The sequence below is a fragment of the Rhinatrema bivittatum genome, chromosome 2 (genome assembly GCF_901001135.1).
Source record: "Rhinatrema bivittatum chromosome 2, aRhiBiv1.1, whole genome shotgun sequence".
NCBI lineage: Eukaryota > Metazoa > Chordata > Amphibia > Gymnophiona > Rhinatrematidae > Rhinatrema > Rhinatrema bivittatum.
This window is the reverse complement of record NC_042616.1, coordinates 246,310,718-246,330,923: the sequence shown is the minus strand read 5'-3', so window position 1 is coordinate 246,330,923 and position 20,206 is coordinate 246,310,718. Positions and strand designations below refer to the sequence as shown.

The following is a 20,206-nucleotide window of genomic DNA, read 5'->3' as shown; positions in this document are numbered from 1 at the left end:
GTTTTAGTGTGCCGGTTTTCCCGCCCTCCCCCGATTTACGATTTACACGATATTTATAAAAACAAAACCGCGATGATCCGATTCCCTCCCCCCCCCAGCCGAAATGGATCGTTAAGATGATCGATCACATGATACACATCTCTACTGGATGAGCCATACAGTCTTTTTCTGCCATCATTTTTCTCTGTTTCTCTGTTTCTATTCACTCATGTAAAGTTACAACTCTTCTTTGGAGGGCATAACTTAGGCGCATGTTGTAAAATCAAAGAGAGAGTGCTTAAGTGCTATCTCCTCTCCAGTTCCATCCCTTAGAGCACCTCTGCTTAATATGCATAAAAGTAGTTGTGTAACCGAGTTGCATATTGTATGTAGTTTTTACGTTCACTCAGCCCCTAGTGCAGCCTTTTAAAATGACACCCTAAATCTTCATTGACAAACTCTTAACCTCTCCTGAAGCTTTCCTAAATCATTTAGATTGCCTACAACGTACCCCATCACTACTCACATGTGGTGATGGTGGTGGTGGAATCGTGTTAGGAATCTTTTTATGGATATATCGAAACCAACGTGCAACCCAAGCATCGGCATTGTCATGAACTAATTAATCAGCTGGTAGAAATGATGGCTGTGGACTTGAAGGGTTTGATCCTCTGCTTCCTCAATGCTTACCTTTAGTCCTGGAGAAAGAACCTCCTTTTTGTGAATTTGAACGAATGCAATCGTTATTATGACCGCAACACTTATCAGCAGGAACACCAAGGCAATGATGACTGGAGTCTTGGAAGGCATCGTAAGTGCCTAACACTGAAAGAATAATGAGCATATCATGTACCTTTACTTTCTTCAACACGAGCATGATCACTGGTTCTTTCCCTAACCATCTAATAACAAATCCTCTTGGAAAAAGAGATGGTCCAAATCAATTCATATGAAATTTCAAAATATCTCCTGAAACTCTCTCAAAGATATAAATCAGAAAAAAATATCCAGATCAACAGCACCTTCAACAAAGAGTAAAGACATCATAGCTCTGTTGGGTCAGCTTTACTTTTAATCTCTACTTAAGTGACCCAAAGTGTATTTTTGAGGGTTTATGGGAGAATATTTAAATATAGTGTACTAAGCATTGCTATGCTATTTATTGTACCAGATGTGATATGAAGCACTTTTTTCCCACTCTTTTTCTGCTGTATTAGTCAGGATCTTTCTAATCTACCTCGTTACTATGGTGACTTGAATTTGTAGTTGTTAAAACATGAACAGATTGTGAGGATTTGCAGAAGGGCCTGGAGAAGTGCAAATGAGACACATAGGAAAAATATAATCCTAACTGTAGGTTCACAATGTAGGGTTCCTTATTAGGAGCAGGGGCAGATTGCAGGGAAATATCAGCCTGGGGATTTTTTTTCAAAACCGGCCCATAGATTATCTGATGCCCTCAGGCACTTTCCCTGCAGCACATGTATCAACAGCTCCCAAAAGCATGCCAAGTCAACCCTGGAGTCTGGCAGAATTGAGCCAAAATATCTCCAAAATAAACTTCATCTTTCCTAAATAACTAAGAAGTAGAGCACATTCTAGTCCAGAGGTGAGCAGAACTGCATCCCCCATTCTATCCATACAAGTTGGTTGGACCCCCTACACATCTGCTATCTCTTACAGAGATATATCCTGGATTCCCGGTCTGGCTCTTGAACCAATTCCAAGTCATGACACTGCCAGCCATGTGAAACACATGCATGCTCAGTCACAAACAGAGTTGTAGATTGCAGAAATTTTATTGGCATATGCACACTGACACAGACGACACATACCCTTTCTCAGACCCAAAGGCCATACCTGGGAACTTTTGATTTCCGGTCACCGTGAGATTGTCATGGAGTGGCGAGGTGAGGGAGAGTATGCACACATACACACATGATCACACACACTCACTTTCTCTCCTTTCACAGCCTAATACACTCTCATTCAAGCCTACCCCTTCTCCAGTCCTAAGTAAAGCCTCTATCATGAGAAGAAAAGGGAAAACCCATGGTTGGAAGTGTGAATAGTTGTTTTAAAACAAGTAAATAAATAATAGCAAAAACAAATTTTACCTGGGGGTTTGCAAGATGCCCCTTACAGTGGGTAATCAGGTTGGAAACTGGTACTGGCCCCTGAGTAGCATGGCCCCGGTAGTTTGGGGGATGGTGAATGGCACACTCGGAGAGAGAGGGGGGCTTGGCGGTCAGAAAAAGAAAGAAGAGGGCCGCCTCTGGATCCCATTGCAACGGTGGCGAAGACTAGCAGAGGCCCGAGCATGATCCGACCGGGAGCAGGAAGGAGCCCGCTCAGCTGCTGCTCCTTCTTCTGGGCCAGCCCCATGGTATTCAAAAATCGCGGGGCTATCTCCTGGGCCAGCCCCGCTGTATTCAAAATTCGCAGAGCATGCACTTCCTTCCTGCTGATTTTGTGCATCGCGAGATCAGCAGAAAGGAAGTGCTAGCCCCGCGATTTTTGAATACCATGGGGCTGGCCCAGAAGAAGGAGCAGCAGCTGAGCGGGCTCCTTCCTGCTCCCGGTCGGATCATGCTCGGGCCTCTTCTTGCCTTCTCTGCCGGTGATTTGGGGTTCTCCGGCCGGCGCTCAAGGCCTGCTTTCTTCCTCCGCACTTGGAGTTTTCGGGTGTTGACCCGGAGACCCGGCAATTCGTTCAGAATTCCGGAGTCTTCTGGCCAAATCCGGAGAGTTTCCAGGCATGCCAAAGACACATCCACACACAGAGTGTGGGTGTGTGTCTGTGACAGAAAGAAAGACACAAACACACACTCTCACAAAGTATGTATGGATGTGTGTGTCTCTCTCCCTGACACAGACACATAAACCAGCTCTGCCATGCTACTGTTGTGCTGCTGCTTATGTGCTCACACGGTGAGCGCCCCCAGTCCAGCACTGCTGCATCATGGTGTAAGGCTATTGCTTGCTGCCAGCCCTTCCCCATTCTGCAGCAGCCCCCTCCCTTTCCAAATCTCATTCTCTAGGAGACTCGCTGGTTCCACAGTCAGCTGCTTCTCTCAGAGCTCAGTACAGTCACCTCAGACAGAAGCCTCCAACATTGCACAGGCACTTACTCCTGGCTTACCCACTTCCTTCCTGTGCCTGTAGCTTGCCTCCACTTCTCCGCAACCCTCCCACCACTCTAGTGCATTCCCATTGACTGCAGGCTACACAGTCTGCTGCTTTTATGTTTCCTCAGGCTCTGTTCTACCTTCCTACTCTATGGGGAGGGGGGGAACAGAAGTGACCCATACTGTTTCCCTGGGCTTATAAAAGAGAAAATTAAGCCCTGGCCAAGACTGTGAAGAGTCACTAACCCAAAGTGTTATATATTATTTACATTACTGCTATGGTACCAACCAGAAACTTTGCAAAAAGATTCCTGAAGCCAGATGTTAAGACTATTGTAAAGCATGTCAGCATTCAGAAAGCTTTGAGTAAACTGAATTACAATATAGTAAACCTCCTATATGAAAACAGCATAATGCCAGTACTCATTAACAGTAACAACCCTACCTATGAAAAGGCACAGTGCAAATATTACACCAAACCCTAAAACCCCAATACATCTGATATTAGGAAAACAGAACAAATCAACTGTTATAGATCCCTATTCAGAAACTACATGCTAGCAGAATACCTACCTCAGTCACACATGCAGAATACACAACCCTCATTCAATACAGAATAAAGAGACAATAAAATTTAACTAGAAACATACAAACAAAAACTGATTGGAATCCATAACAAGGCAGACTCTGTATGCAGTGCAACAGTAGAAAAACAGAAACATCATCATTCCTCATTAAACATCAAACAATAAAATCAAGATATATAAACCATCAATCATAATAGTAAAACCATACTCATAAAAAGAATAAATATTTCAAGCAGCTAATGAATAGAACATCCAATGATTAAATCACATTATGGAGCCCCCATCCCTTCAAGCCAATCCTGCAGCTGATATCCCTAAATGGCAAAGGCTTCCGGGCCATGGAGTATATTGCTCCTGGCACCAACAGCTTACAGAACACCCTGAAACACCCCTTAATTTTTCACCTAAATTGTAGCAGATTAGCCGGATCAGTGCCACCAATATTCAAATATTGGCATTTATCTGAATAACTCGTTATCCTGATAAATGCCTTTGCATATCAACCTCAATGTGTAGATCTGAAAATCCAATATATGTGCATTGTTATCCACCCCCACCGTAACATGCCCCTGGAAACGCCTCCCCTCAATTTGGCTAAAACTGCATGTGCTATGGAACCGCATCTATACTTTTAGCCAGACTGAGGTGAAAGCAATTCTTGGTCAGGCAATTTACCCAGGAAAATGGCTTTAAAAATTGTCCTTTTATGATAGAAATTGCATCACTGTGTTTCAGGAAAGTAATTTAGTAACATAGTGAATGGCCATAGATAAAAACCAAACTGGCCCATTAGAAGTGCCCAGCTGAGGTTTAAATACTTTGGTAGGTGCACATATGAGTTACCACATCCAACCTAATACCAACTCCCCTCCTCCCATGTCTTTTAATTGACCTGCCCATCCTTTTCCTATCTCACCATATCCTCCCAATCATACACAAAATCTGTTACAGTTATGGCTCCACCATCTCTGCACCATCACCGTCCATCTTAAAATCTGGTCTCCCCATGCTCATTGAAGTTTAGATCTAAGCATAGTTCCTCCTTGCAGGTCTCCCAGCCTTACTGGAGGCTCAATGCAAATATGCCACTGGTGTTTAGGACTGTAGTGATTTCCTCATTCTGGTTACCTGAATGCCTACTAGAAAGCAAATACCTTCTACAAAGCACAAGACATTGCCAGTTCTGCTTTTGGACTGAAACTGCTGCTCCATGTAGGTTACCCCAAGTGTCTTCAGCACAATGCTGTTGTAGGCTGTACCCACCACTACATGCCAGTTACCCAGTGCTTCATTCCCATTGTCTTTCCACCAAGGATCCTCTGTGTATATTCCATGCGTTTTTGCATTCCATTACTATTTTTGTCTCTACGTCTTCCCCTAGGAGGATATTCCAGATATCCACCACCCTTTCTGTGAAAAAATATTTTCTAATGTTTCTCCTGAGGCTACCCCTTTGAGCTTCATATCATGACCTTTAGTTCTGCAAATTCTTTTCCATTGAAAAAGGTTTTCTTCTCGGCTATTAATACTTTTCAGATATTTAAATGTCTCTATCATGCTCCCTCTTTCTCTCCATCTTCTCCAGGGTGTAGCTTAGTGTATAGGTCTTTCAGTCTAATTTCATGTGGCTTTTGTTGCAGATCCCATATCATTTTGGTTGCCTTTCTGTAATGTCGGGACAGCCACGGTGTCACTGCCACGGTTGGCCTCACTCACCCACTACAGGCCACGCCAGAACACCATCCTCCCTTCTAGGCATGAGCATGCGCATCTCACTGCTATTTACTAGCTCCATCACAGGAAACCGCACCACAGTGTCATCTGATATTGACACTCTGGCTGGGGATTTAAACACCAGTCTCACATCCTACAAATGCCTTCGCAACAACCTTCCTACTCCTTTCTTGTGTGTTCCTGCCTGGGCGAGTTTGTCTCTGTCCTGTCTTGCTCTTGGCCCTTCCCCTGTCTCCCATATTCTGCCTCATTCCAGTCCTCCTCCTTTGTCTGTATCTCTGTGTCCTTCCTCTGGCCTGCCCTTATCTCAGATTGGACCTGGACTTCACCTTGCCTTCTGCCTGCCCTGACCTCAGACTGGACCTGGATTTCGTCTTGCTGTTAGCCTGCCCTGACCTTGGACAGGACCTTGACTTAACATTGTTCACAGCCTGCTTCGACCCCAATTGGCTCACCAACCGAGCCTTCCACCACCACCCTACTTTTGTGAATAGTCAAGAAGTGGGGCTGAGCCTCTCACAAAAAAAACTGTCACAGACGGACATTCAAATGCCAGCAGAGGAAAAGAAGGAAAGTGCAGCCTGCCAGGCAGACCTAACTGCTGATTCTTCTGCTATCTGTTCACCTTTTTGCAACTAAGGATTCTCTTTGTTTATCCCAAGTGTTGAAAAGGGTATAGGATAATCACAGAGAATCCTTAGTTTCAAATGTAGCAAGCTATTATAAACCAGGTTCCTGCTCCCATGAGCTTCTCATGTATTGGAGCCTTTTAATATGGATCATGTTGTGTCTAGATCTGAGAGATGTGCTTTGGACCTGTCGAAAAGGGGGTTTCAACCCTACAGAGACTGCAAGCTGCCACAGCCAAGGTGAAAGAATATAAATAATCATCAAAACCCCTGTTGGGCTCTCCTGTGAATGACAAATGTTCTGCAAGAACCAGCATCCATCATTCACAGTGTTAACAGTTGGGAAGAGGGCTGTACTGCTTAGCCTGCCCAGAGAACAGCACTACATAGTCTGCAGAGGAGAAAGCCAAAGGAATGCTAAGAGACCATTTGTTATGAATCTCCGTGCGGAGTTGGCATCTGTTTTCAAAGCTCTGTAGAGAAAGCTGGGAATTAGCAATCTGTCAGAAGGCTCTGTTGTTAAAGCTGGTATTAGCAATCTGTAGTTATTTAGAATAGTTGTGGTGGATCCTTGGACCAGTGGCAGGTGACCAAGCCCTCGGGGGAAATCCCGAGAGGAACCACTGGTCAGGCTTAGTATAGGAGACGGACACACAATAGTATTTTTATTAGACAATATGGTAAACCACCAGAGGTGGCAGTAGTGAGCTGGAAGCGCTCGGCTGGGCTGTAGTCCCTCAGGTATTGGAACAGTGATCCCAGGGTGGCTGAGCTGTAGAGAAACTAAGACAGTGAGTAGGCAGGATAAGCAGAGCTCTGGAACAAGTCCTTGATGGTAACACTCACACAATAGTCTCTTAAGGCAGCCCAGGAGATGGTATACATTAGGCCCTCGAGGAGCGAGTACCTGTACCCAGGGAAAGCTCCGAGAGATAGATGGAACTCACAATGTTGTAAGCAGCGATGACTTCTTAGCAGAAGTGGTATTCAGGAGCAAGTCCGGGACGTGGGCCCTCGAGGAGCGAGTACCAGTTCCGGACTGCGACCTGCAAAGACAAAGAGAGAGCAAGGCCCCCGAGGAGCGGGTACCTCTAGTGAAGTCCGAGGAAGCAGAGTAGCTAGGGTTGCAGAGAGCGAATCCCATTCGCAGTGACCATGAGGATGCTAAGTAACCAATCCCTTGCTAACTCGTCTTGTTAGCGAAAACTAAGACCTTAAATATTTGGAGCTGGTGACGTCATCTCAGGGGAACGCCCCTGAGGTTCGCGCCAACGCTGGTACATCAATCAGGCTGCATGCGCACATGCGCGCCCTTAGGCATCTGGTCAACATGGCAGCTTGCAGCGTCAAGCCGGTCTGGGAACGCCGGAGGAGAATGGCCTGGAGAAGCTGCAGCAGCTAGCCTTCCATCAACCCCAAAGGGAGTCGCCAACGAGGTAAGGTGGGCGGAGCAGCGACGTCGGACAGCGACGGACACAACACCATTTAAGATAGAAAAGGCACAATTTGGCTGGCTCTGCCCGTGTGTGCAGGTTGAGGATCGCCAGTAGTTGAATCCAGAAACCAGGAAGAGAGGAGTACATCTGGCAGCCCTGCAATCAGTTCTTCTCCTTGCCTTTTGTGAGCTAGCCAACTTCACCATCAAGAGTGACATCTTCATTTTCTTAATTCTTTTTTCTTTTCACACAATTTTGTGGTTGGGACAGGGTACACCCTTTACAAACTGGTGACATTGGGGTGGATCTGTTTCCCACACCCCCCTTTATTGAGTACTCAGGGGTAAAGACAATTTTGAAAGCTGTATACTTCACTGCTTCCCCCCGCCCCCCCCCCCCCAAATCTTTCTATATTAGCATTCCTTATTTATTTTTTTTACTATCCATATGAGTTTGTTGGTTGCCACGGCTAAAAGGCCATACCCAATGTTATTTTTGCATTGCTTGATTTAAAATAAAAAACTGTAAGTTTATATTATACTTCACCACTGTACTTTTCTCATTTAATGTTCTGGTTGGATTTAATGTATACTTACACAATACTAGTAAGAGGGTTAATTACTGTTTTATTCTGGTGTGATGATTTTTATCTGGTCTGATGATGCCACCAGAGGGAAGTTGTTTGGGAAGGGCACAGAATAGTGGTAGTGGGGGTGACTGGGACCCTGTCTCATCCCCCACTCAGGCTATGAACCTGAAGATAAATCATATTAGTAAATATAATTACTCATGTGGTACTCCCCACCCAAGCATAGGGGTAATTCATAGTCCGGACTGGGGGAGTGGGGGGGGGGCACACAAAAATTGAAGAGATAGCAGATGAATTAGTAGCTGGGTCTGTCTGGCAAGCTTCACTTTCCTCCTCCTTTTTCTCTATGTCCTCTATTTACTGGGCAGACATCTGAGACATGTATAGTTTTGGTCTGTTCTTTTTCTGAAGAGCGAAAAACAAAAAAACAAAAACCAGAGCATATTGTGGATAGGTTGTGTCTGTCTGTCCATCCATCTGTCTGGGTCAAAATGATGCAACGGATATGGCTCAAACGTGGTGGGTTTCCCTTGCTGATGGCTCTTATTATGCTCCCTGCCAACTTTGAAGTGTGTCCAACCAGCAACTGTCATTTCCAGGGGGGCTCTGCCAGGGTGTGACTTGCTCATCATACGTGAAGGGAAGGACGAGAGCTTGAATAAGAAGTATTATAATTTATGTATCTAACACTGACAGCACTGTAGGACTGAGGAAGAGTGGTGGCTGTATGTGAAGGGAAGGGAGAGATCTTGCATAAGAGATACACTATTGCAACTAGGGGATATTTAGAGAGGTGTGAGGCTGAGAAAAAGCAGCAGGTAAGATATGCATCCCTATTAAAAAAAAAAAAAAAAGAACACTGTGTGACTCTGGTTACATTCTCAGAGCACATACCTTTTTGATGTGTTCCTCCCTGTGAACTTTCTGCTGTTTTTATCTTCCTCTCAGTCTCTTCGTGTATATCAGTCTCCCACTTTTTCCTCCTCAACGATATGCACTCCCCATATGTCAGGCTTACTTGCACGCCCCTTGGGAGTTAGCAGACGTCAAAAGGAAAAGAGAACCTGAGCATGCTCAGTTTAGTGAGATAATGCAATTTAGCTTCCGTTTGGTAAAGACAGGCCTTATGCTAAGTTAACAGCAGTCTGAGGTAGGTATTAAATAAATAGTGGTAATTTACTGAGCACTTGCAAAATAGCATGGCGGGTGAGGATAGCACGCTATGTAGCAGGAGGTCGGTAACCCTTCAACTGCATGCACAGACAAGCACATTTTTTGTGTGCTCACACTAGAGTCTTCTAGAACTCCTTTAACGTAAGGCCTTCCTGCACAGTTTGCTATTTTTAGCATGTACCAGAGGGCCTTAATGTGCACACTATGGTTTATTGCATAGACCCCAAAGAAGAAAATGCATGCCTTCTTAGAGCCTGGCCTGGTCTCTTTATCTGTTACCCCATATTTGGGAGATGAGGGAGGGAGGGGAGGAATTGGGTTGAATGCATTGTATATATGGGGTACTAGCATAATTAGTTTGCCATCTTGAAGATGAGGCCAGATGAGCCCTTGTGCTTTTTAGTAGTGCCTCAGGCTGGAATCCAGTTGTTCTGAAGGTGTCCTCTCAGTAAGCTCTGTGCGTATGAGTGTGTGGGTACATAAAAGAAACATAAGATCAGAGTGCAAGTGCCTTTATCACCTGGGAAAGGAAGAGAAAGCCTTTATCACACACTTTGACACAATTCTAAAATGTTCTGGAACTAGAAAAAGAAACATTGCCCTTACCTTTAAATTAAAATAACTTTTAATTCTTTGATGTTTGCATCAATTGCAGTTGTTTCAGTGAAGCTAGAGCATAGTGTCATCGGCCACTGTTAAAACTGCCTTGGCAAAAGTGCTCACAGAAAACTTGCCATGCATTATCATATGATACTCTCTGACAATTGCTTGATTTGTATAAAAAATATTTTATAACAATAATGGAAAGCAATATGGAAATTACTGCAAACTGCAGCATTCTTCTCCCCATACTTAACATTTGTTGAACTTGAATCTACAACACAGCAGAGCTCCAGGGAATACTATCAGAACCATAATTCAAAAAGTTTGATTCCCTGTTTTTCTCATGATTTGCCATGTACTTACACTCAGACTCTCATTTTCTAAATATAAATATGAGCCATTTTTTAAGTCCATGAGATGCACTATAACTAAAGACTGCATTACAAATCAACTATAAAATTTGTGACTGGGATTAGAATACTCATGAGCAAGCTTGCCACCAAAATATTCTGACTGCAGACAGTATATATATATTTTATGGCCATGGGAGAATAATGGTATCACACAGAACCAGATTCTGATTAGTAAACTTGGTTAGGGTATTTTTATTGTGGAATGTTCCTATTGCCAGGCTCATGCCCTGGGAATGTACTGTAGATAAAAATATAGCCCATCCAGAAATCTGAGTGAACATCCCCTGGTGTTTTATAACGGGATATAAGAAACACCATAATATAATATATGATAATGTCAAGTTTTCTTGCAGCTTACAAAAACAGCATGTTTTAAAAGATCATTCCCCTAATGCAAGGGTAATGGAGGAGTCTTTTTTGACTTGGGATGGGGGCTCAACCAACTAAACTCTACCCCTCCGTCTTGCTCTCTCCCCATCTCTCTCTTCCCCTTCCCCACCCCTCTCACTCCCTTCCTTTCTCCCCCTTCCTATGATCCCCTGCCCCACCTTCCCGAAGCTGATCAGCTGCAGGAGAGGAGGAGAGCAGTGGGGTCTCTAGGCTTATGTCCTTCTCCTCCTCTGTTATCTCGTCTGGCCTGACCGTTGCTTTGAATTGCTGTTCAAAGCAGCAGCTGGGCCCGAGAGCTGCAGAGGTGGACAACATGATGGAAGCACCGCTGCTCTCCTCCTCCTCCTGCCACTGAACAGCTGGTGCCTGCCTGCTGACCCAGCCCTGGCCTCTCCACAGCGATTCTGCAGGAAGGCTCAGCTGGCGGTCAGGCCATGGCCCCTGTGGCCCGCCCCATTTCAATGCCTGTGACCTAGTGTCGCCAACTGGCTTGATTTCTTCTAGTCAAGCTAATCCGGTTCTGGGTCTACTCCTTCGCATGCATGAACCTGCAAGCCTGTCTTTCTCAGGGAAATCGGAGCCCATCTCCACGCATGCTGTGAAGTTTGCAGCCAGGGCTGCACCAGCTTGACCAGCGGAAAATGGGGGTTTACTTCAATAAAGGCGAGCAGGAAAGTCTGCAGGAGGAACTGATGATCACTCCCTTCCAGTTCAAAGAAGCAGGCTTATTATACTGTTTGCTTCTATTATCAGGATTTGCATATAAGCTTCCTGTTGACATGCATTAAATTTTATATTGTAATCAATGCCTAATGGGTTTAGTTTCACTAATGCTCATCCTTTTGCAGTTCTCACTAAGAACTGTTCCCCTAAAGTTATTGGCCAGGCGATTTCCAAGTACTCTGTTTACAAAACTGCACCCTGTTTTTCACTCACGACAGTTGCATGCCTAGGGTCACCCTTTCTTATAGGCCCCGGAAGGATTAGAACTCTAGATATGGTTTTAGGGTTTTTACTGCATGAGTGCTGGCAGTTAGTGCTGTTTTGGTATGGGAGGTTTACTATATTGTAATTGTATTTCAGTTACTCACGGCTTTCAGAAGACCAAGCCCATGCCCAACATGCACTATAATACACTATTTACTTACTTACATTTGATTACATACCCTCCCTGCCCGGCTCTGAGCATGGTACAATCAATACATCCATATAGGGTACCAAGTATCTTTTTTGCAGAGTTTTACAGCAGGGCATGTAAATATAATATACATGTGATATTTTTATCACAGAAAAACTGTACTTTGAATGTCCTTTTTCATTTAAAATCTGTTATAAATGCATAATGTTTAATTGTGTGTGGGGAAGGAGGAGTCAGGAGTGCAAGGTTGTAAGATTTGACTAGGCTGCCAGTGTTCTTGCATTAGCTCTGACTGCACTGACTCAATGTGGGGAAAGCAGGATTCCATCTGGAGCTATGTAAGCAGTCTCAAGCAGGTCTTAATTTTCATTTTTTAAGCCTTGAAGAAAGCCAGCAGGATGGATCAATTCTGGTTCCCCTTCCCCTGGACTAGATAGGCAGAATCTGGGGACCGAGAAAGCAGCAGAAGCTGTGTAACTCGCAGTTGGAATGCAAGGGAGTGGAGAGAGAGCAGGAGAATTTGAGGAAAACTTCAGTCACAGAAAGGGCAGGGGTGAGTCAGAAAGAAGTGCCTATGGAATGTTAGTAAAGCTTCTGTCTGAAGTTGACTGGGCTGAGCTCAGAGGGCGTTGGAGCCATTGAGTCTCCTGGAGAGTGGGAAGTGCCAGAAGGGGTGTCAATGGGAAACAGACAGGGCTGCTGAAAGTTGGGGGAAGAATGGCAGTAAGCAAGAACTTTCCATAATGATGCTGTAGCACTCGCAGGAGGCACTCACTGAGTCAAGTACATGAGCAGCAGCACAATAGCAAAAAAGTGTGTGTATGAGTCAGAGAGTCAGCGTGTGTTTGTGACAGTGTAATGTGCTAATAAAGTTTTCCCAAACTGAAAATCTGATTAACAGCATGTGTATGTGTGTGTGTATGTTTGCACATGCTTGAGACATTGGCTGGCAGTGTGGTTGTCTTATTGCTTGGCAACTGGTTCAAGAGCTGGTTAGCAAGAGATTCAAGAGCTGGTTAGCAAGAGATTTTGACACCAAGCCAGAAATCCATGATATTGTATATGTATAGGAGAGTTTTAACCAAACTCCCAACTGATTGCATGGATGGAAAGGTTGCTCTCTCCTGATCTAGGGTGAGCTCTACTTTAGTTATTTAGGAAAACTGTGAAATTTATATTGGAGATTTTTTGGCTCAATTTGACAGGATCCGGATCACATGATATACCTTTCAAGGTCAGTTTAGCATGCTTTTGGAATCTGTTGAAGCATGTACTGCATAGAAAGCACACAAAGGAGTCAAACAAATACCTCATGGGCTGGTTTTGAAAAAATTTCCCAAGCTGATATTTTCATGCAATCCACCCCTGTCTGTATAGGTTGATGTAGAAATCTGGAAAATGAACTCCTTGTTTCAAAATTAATTTTGAAAAATATCCAAAATGAAGTCTAGGAATGCTGAGGCTTTTAAATATTACTAATTCAGCTGACCTATTTCTAGTTTGTGGAGTCAAGGTTTGGCTAGCTGTTGCTGTTTATTGCATCGTTTTGAAGTCCTTCTTCCAGCAAACTGGGGATGTGATACTAGGACCCATCTGACTGAGGAGGAAGTGAATAGAATTATGAATGAAGAGATAAGCTCAGCCAGTCTTACTATTAGATTTTTTTCAAAGGTCAAAAAACTCTGGAATTTGTTGCCAGGGCATGTGGTTAGTGCAGTTAGTGTAGCTGGATAAAAAAGGTTTGGATAAATTCTTGGAGAAGTCCAATACCTGCTATTAATTAAGTTGACTTAGAAAATAGCCACTGCTATTACTAGCAACAGTAACATGGAATAGACTTAGGTTTTGGGTACTTGCCAGGTTCTTATGGCCTGGATTTGCCACTGTTGGAGACAGGAGCTTAATGGACCCTTCGTCTGACCCAGTTTTTAAGACAGGTAGATGGGAAGGTGGCGAGAGATAAAAAAGGAAGATTGGATGGACAGAAAGAAAGGGAAGTGTTGCAAGCGGCAGTCCACAGGCTGCTCCCGCAGACCTCACCTCCGCCCCAGCCCAACACAGTTGACTGGGACACGTGGTAAGATGCCCGGGATGCTGCCAATGCGTGGCGGACGCTGCTGCTGCTCTTGTTCTTCCTCTGCCCCTGGGACGTCTGCTCTTCTTCACAGTGGGAAGCTGCTGGTGTGCAGCAGACGTTGCCGCTTCTGCTCCTTGCCCTGTTTCCTAGGTGTGCACATGACATACAATGATTGAAGTGGACAGTGGTGGAGAATGGTCCCATGGCCACTGAGAATGACATCATGAGTCCTGGCCTATAAAAAGGCTCTTGCCTGCCTTCAGTCCTTGCCTCGACAACAGGTATCCTACAGTCTGTGTAGTGTGAGTTTCCTCAGCGTGCCTGTCTTCAGTTCCAGCGTCCTTCATCCTTGTCTTTGGTCCTGTGGTCCAGGTCTTGGTCTCCATCTTCCGTGATCCTTCTTAAATTCTTCAGAGTGCCTTGCCTCCTGTGCTGCGCCTTCCTCCTGCACTGCCTATCCATCCCTCCTTCCCTTCAGATGGATACCCGGTACTTGATCTTGGCCTGATTCCTGGACATTCTCATGCGCTGCACAACTGACCACCGCCTGACTTCTGAATCTTCTGGACAACCACCTGCCTCCAAAAATTGCCTGCCACTGGATATGCCTCACCTTCTCCTGCTCTGACCCCGCTACTTCCACAGATATCTCCACAAGCAGAGGCCCCCACCTAAGACCTGCCAGCCCCGGTTCCCAAAGGCTCAACCTGAGGGGGAACGCGGGCTGGTAGAGGCGAAGCTCCAGTTGGGCCTCTGCTTTGTCCGGCTCCACCTGCCGACGGTGGGGACCTGCAGGGCTCCTCCCTGCAAGATATGTCAACTTCGCCTCCGTCCAAGGGTCCACACCCGCAACAGCAAGAGGATGCGATAGAGAGGTCTGTCAAATACAGCAGCTATCTCATTAATTGCAATGAAAATACAGAAAGGCATAAGAGATGCAGATGAAGAACACCAGCTGTGAAGCTCATCCTGCATCTTCTCACTCCTTCCCCCGCCTCTCCTCCTCTCCCTGCACACACTTCCTTTTCTTCTGCTCCATGATAAAAAAAAAAACAAACCAGCAGTTGTGTCTTGAATTGCAGTAAGTTACTAGTACAGAGTACTGCTTTCTCTTAGAGAGCTCCTGTTGTAGTGAGCCAAGGATGAAAGTGTTCTGTTACTTTAGATTAACCTAGTTCTATTTGATTTCTCACTGGTGCAAAAGAGCCATTCCAACAGTCCTTGAGAGCCATGCATGTCCAAAGCCTGAAGAAAACGCTTTTGACAGAGACCTTGAGAGAAACCCCCAATAATCAAAAGCCCCAACCAGCATACCCTATCCTAGCATCCCAGTACACAGCTATCGTTTACCACTTTAAGCTGCATAACTTTACATTTTATGCCCCTTAGGATGTGTGTGTCAAACTTCGGTGTAAAGGCGTGCATTGACTTGCTTCTGTCACTTTCTCTGACAAGACTATTCCACACCCACAACCTTCTGTGAGAAACACTGCTTCCTGATAGTTCTTCACATCGCATCCTCTCCCCCTCTTGTACGTCTGATAGTGACCCATTGCAAGCACGTGCTGTCTGATTCTATCCTCCCTAATCCCAAATTACCCTCACTTCTGGGAATACACACTGTTGGGTTCACTGATAATCCTTATTTTGGTTCTGGTCCCTGCTGAGATCTTTCAAAGACAAAACTGGAAATATCTAGAACATTTTTCTTGGTTGGAAAAAAAATTCTCTTCTTTGAACTTGTCAAGCCCCCATACTTACTGCCTCAGTCTTGTTTAGCTGTAGATTTTATGTGCCAGATCTTTATTTATTTATTTTTTTAAACTATTATTTCACAATGCTGTGCCTGCTATTGTAAGTGTTGTCCAGAAAACATTTTCTCTGATGTTGCATAAGGATTTCCCTTTTATGGATGAATCCTTACAATGTGAATCATTCCTTTTGCTTCAGGAACTCGTAAATAATGCAGCATGCCCCAGCCTGGGTAATTCCTTCCCGAACAGCAGCAGTTGAAAGGGAATAGGATTTAGCAACAAATTGATTAACCTTTCCTCACTCCTAAGCCACATGGTTTTTTTTTTAAGTACTAAGGAAACCTTCTGCTGCAAACCACATGGCTTTTTGGCAGCTTTTCTCTGGAAGCACACATTGTATCCTGGAGTGCTCACAAGGGGTGGGCGTGGGAGAAACATTTAAAGGCACCATGCTGGGCCATGCATGCAAATACAGTAAGCGGGAGGCTGCGTGTCCCTGGGATGAAATCACAGCATCCAGTGTTTTGGATTTCAGGCAGGATGCTTGTGTCAACATTAAAATTAGAGGTGATCAGACAGCTACCTCATTTTCCAGAAAAAAAAGCTGAAGCAGGCTGTTCAGGCAGGCCTTCCCCTAGCTTTCACTTGCAATGACCCGACTATCAGAACTCTCGAGCAATGTCTATACCTTAAAGACCTTCGGTCTCTCTCATTTGGCTGCACCAGACGCTGGCCTTCTTCTTAATGCATCACTACCCTGCACCCTTTGCTCTAAATTCTCGATCCTATTATGAATACTACCAGCTCTTAGAATACAACCCTTCCTAACCGCATCCCAACAAAACCTACTATATCCCTACAAACTAACTACTCACAGTCCTCCTTATTAATGCCTTCTCTGTACAACTGCCCTACCTTCCTGTTCTCTACTGCAGGAACAAGAAGAAATTATTGCATTGATGCTAGAACCAGAAACTGATGTCTCTTCTTTGGGATCACAAATGACTTTCCATCAATGTCACTGTAATTCATTTAAATTTGATTGTAATTCACTTCGAGACCATTCTTCATATAAGGCAGAATATCAAATATTAATAAATGAATCTATCAAAGGACAGATGCACGTTGCTCTAACTGTAGAACAAAAGGATATAACATATCGGAACAAATTCTAACCTTGGCTAAAAGGAATATGATGTGTCTTGAAAGAGCATTCGTCCAAAACCTTGGTACATTCTTTTTGTCTATGTTGCAAGAGGCAGGTGTCCAGTGGCAATTTTCTGTCAGGTCATACCAGGTCAGCAACCCAGAGCCTTCTTGAATTTCCTTCCTCTTTTCCACTGGGAAAAAGCGGAAGATGGGGGCCACATTGGAACCTACCCAGTGCTTGGAAATTACCACTGCAGGTATCGCTTACTGTTTCACAGGAATTCTGATTGTTTTTGTTGTTGTTGTTTGTTTTTAGGAAGGAGGAAATAACCCATCTTTTAGCCTTTACCAGGGGTATTCTTAAACATCCCACATAACCAATTTTCAAAGCAGACTCTTTGTGTATAATTTCTGCTTTGAAAAATGGTCCCATGAAATCTACCCTGCACAAGTTACTGTCTGCACTGGTGCCCATATAATTTTCCTGAAATTTAATGTGCGTACTGCTGAATTTTATAAAGTATGGACACAAATCCAAACCTCTTCCGAACTCCAACCCCAGCAACGCCTCTGCCCAGTCCTGGGCATACTTACCTGCAACATGAAATAGGCACTTCAGGTTATCCACAGCAATTATATAAAAAGCCACTTCTGCACATAAAATACTGTTGTATGCTAGAAGTCCCTCTGCAAATTACCACTACATGTGCTGGTAAATAGTTGAAACCTACATTTGTATAAATTATGTCCATGGTAAATGACAGGAGGTGACATTCTTAGTATTTTAAAGTGGGAAACATGTTGCTGTAATTGCTACAGGTTTCCTCACACAGTTTTGTTCAACTTAACAAAAAAAAAAAAAAAATCTGCAGAAAGTCTTTTTGCTATGCCAGAGGGGAGTAATAGAAGCCCAAAACCTCAGAGTAAAAAATCGTATCATTTTAACTAACCCTCTGCACACGCAGCTGCATTTTGCTCAGGTTTCCTCAGATCTGTGGTCAGCACTGGCAATGGGCACTAACGTGTGTAACCGCTACTCTGTCAGTGCTGCAGTCTAAGCACAGCAAGATTGCATTTTTTTTCCTTCCCACACGGAACCTCAGCCCCGTGCCTGCAGCCACAAGTACACGTAACGCTGGTCTTTCTGCTCTGCGGAAACCGGAGAAGCCCTCCTCTCCTTACCGTCCCGAGGCTGCGATGTCCCAGGCTCTTGAGCCACTCCCGACGGAGCGATCAGATCCAAAAGATAAATATATAGAGGAGAAGGGAAGGGAAGACCACGGAGCCCTTACAAGGCAGGGAGGCTCCTGCGTGCGAGTGGTGTTTCTCCTGCCCCGCATCCCCCCTTAGTCTCCCGCTGCTCTAATAGATGCTTCCGCTGCCGTAGGGTTATTGCTGCCACCTATCGGTCAGCTCTTCGGAGCAGACGAGAACAGATAGGGTCCCGGATCCGTCATAAAGGCAGCTCAGGTGTTTCCCAGCCCTCCCTGCCCCGGTGGATGCTCCTCGTTCGTGTGACTTGCGAGGGGGAGTGGGGATGTATGCAGTGGGGGTTCCGGAGAGGCTGAGCCGGGTTTGGAATCCCTGCTCTGAAGGGTCCTGGAAGCGGTGCGGTCTTTCTACATTTTGCAGTCGGTAATGAAATATTGCGCATGGACCAACACCGCTTCCTCTGAACCCGTTCCATTCTCACTTTTCCTCGTAGCTCGCGGTAACCGTGCGTCAGGTCACAGGAAGATGACCTTCCACTCTTAATTTTGCCACCTCCTTCCTTCTCTGTCCCTACGTGCACTGCTTCTACACTGCACCTGCCTGCAGAATGTATTATTTGGGATGACTAATCTGCAGATTTTGACAAACTGGAAGGAGCCACCTCCGTAAATAAAACTGAGGCCGACAGCCCCCTCTTTTCTCTTTGCTTTATTAAGGTTAGGGAGACCTTTCCTTTAATCTTCTCAATCCTGAATCCTTACCTAGTCAGCTGAGATACACATGCATATATTCTCCTCAGATGAATCTTAACTAAAAAAAAAAACAAATAAAGCATAAACCACCTGCAGCCCCTTAGAATCTGGCAGGCTGCCGTGAGCTCCTTCCGCGCGGGACTCACTCTGCACTGCCTTCATCTGCTCGCAGCTTGCCCTCATCTCGCTCCAGTTTCTGCCGAGGCAGTTAGCATCTTCTCACCAAAAATGTGCTCACCTTTTCTGAGGGGGCTCAGATGACGAGGGAAAGAAATGGTCTCGTTTTGTTTGCAAGCAAATCCTTGAAAGGTGACAAATTCAAAAGTACTGAACTGATGCACACACGACTCGTTTTCTGGAGTGTGCTGTGTCTAGGAGTCAAGGGATATGGGCACCACTGACCACTAAGGAAGGGCAGGCGAGTCTCCCAGAGTAGTAATTCTGTCGCCAGGAAGACATCGCATTTACCCTGGGCATCGCCCACCTCTGACAGCGCTGTACAGTAGCTCTTGGTTAACAATCGCGTTTTTTCCAAACCTGCTGTAATGCCTCCAGACATTTCCTGCAGCCCCTCTAGGTTTGACTTCGGCAGCCTTCTTTCAGGAGCTGCATTTCGGCAGCCCTGGTTATCGGGCTCTTTCTTAGCAGGACGACCCCCCTGGCTGCCCTGCCTCCCACCCTGCCCTTCCTCCTTACCGTCTCTCGGTCCTTCCCGGGCTCTTGCACCGCTCCACGCAGACCAACCAAATGGAAGCGGAAGCGAAGGCAGCGCCCCCCGGGGTTGCGCTCCCCTCCAGTCCCACCCTCCTCAGCCCCCACGGGCGCACATTCCTTTCCTGCTCGGGCAGGCCCGGCGCTGATCACGTGCAGGCGTCTCGTGTCAGAGGTGCAACCTCGCATGCCGAGTTTCATCTCAGCCCCCATTCTCCCTTTTCCCAGTTGCCTGGCGCGCTAAATTTACAGCACTAAATGGTACATCGGGAGGGGATGCACTTTGGTTTGGTTCTTTTTACTGCTTTCGGCCAAGAATATTTTATTTCAAACTGAAGTGGTATTTTGAAAAAAAAATACGTTCTCTTTCTATTTTGCTTATGCAGTAAGTCGAATGATAGCTGTATTAGTCCACTTGTACAGATATAAAGATCAACAAACAAACACAAAATAAAAGAAGGTGATACCTTTTTATCGTACTAACACTACATTCCTTGATTAGCTTTCCGGATGTTTACACTCCCTTCCTCAGGTCCTAACAAAATCTGTTATGTCCATGAAAATGTGTACATCAGTGGAAAAAAGTCTGACTTTGGTGGATGGATACAAGAAGAAGATGCTTATGGACCTTTCATCAACTTTTATTTTTAATTTAAAAATCAGAGGATTTTATATTTCAGTGGGTTTTTGCTGGTCTTCAACTGAATGTTAAACACAAAACTACCACATGCAAGGGTCCTTGGTAGCCTTGA

The 20,206-nt window shown here is 45.1% G+C and overlaps 1 protein-coding gene across 1 annotated transcript in view; it reads right to left on the bottom strand.

The window, feature by feature from the left end:
* ENTPD3 (ectonucleoside triphosphate diphosphohydrolase 3) overlaps positions 1–19,533 on the bottom strand; it is a 52,572-nt gene extending 33,039 nt beyond the window's left edge. The window contains exons 1-2 of the mRNA XM_029587072.1: positions 19,440–19,533; positions 670–804 (exon numbers count right to left, since the gene is read on the bottom strand). Coding sequence (XP_029442932.1) covers positions 670–789 — 120 coding nt within the window. The 5' untranslated portion in view covers positions 790–804; positions 19,440–19,533. The remainder of the gene's footprint in view (positions 1–669; positions 805–19,439) is intronic.
* Positions 19,534–20,206: the final 673 nt, after the last annotated feature.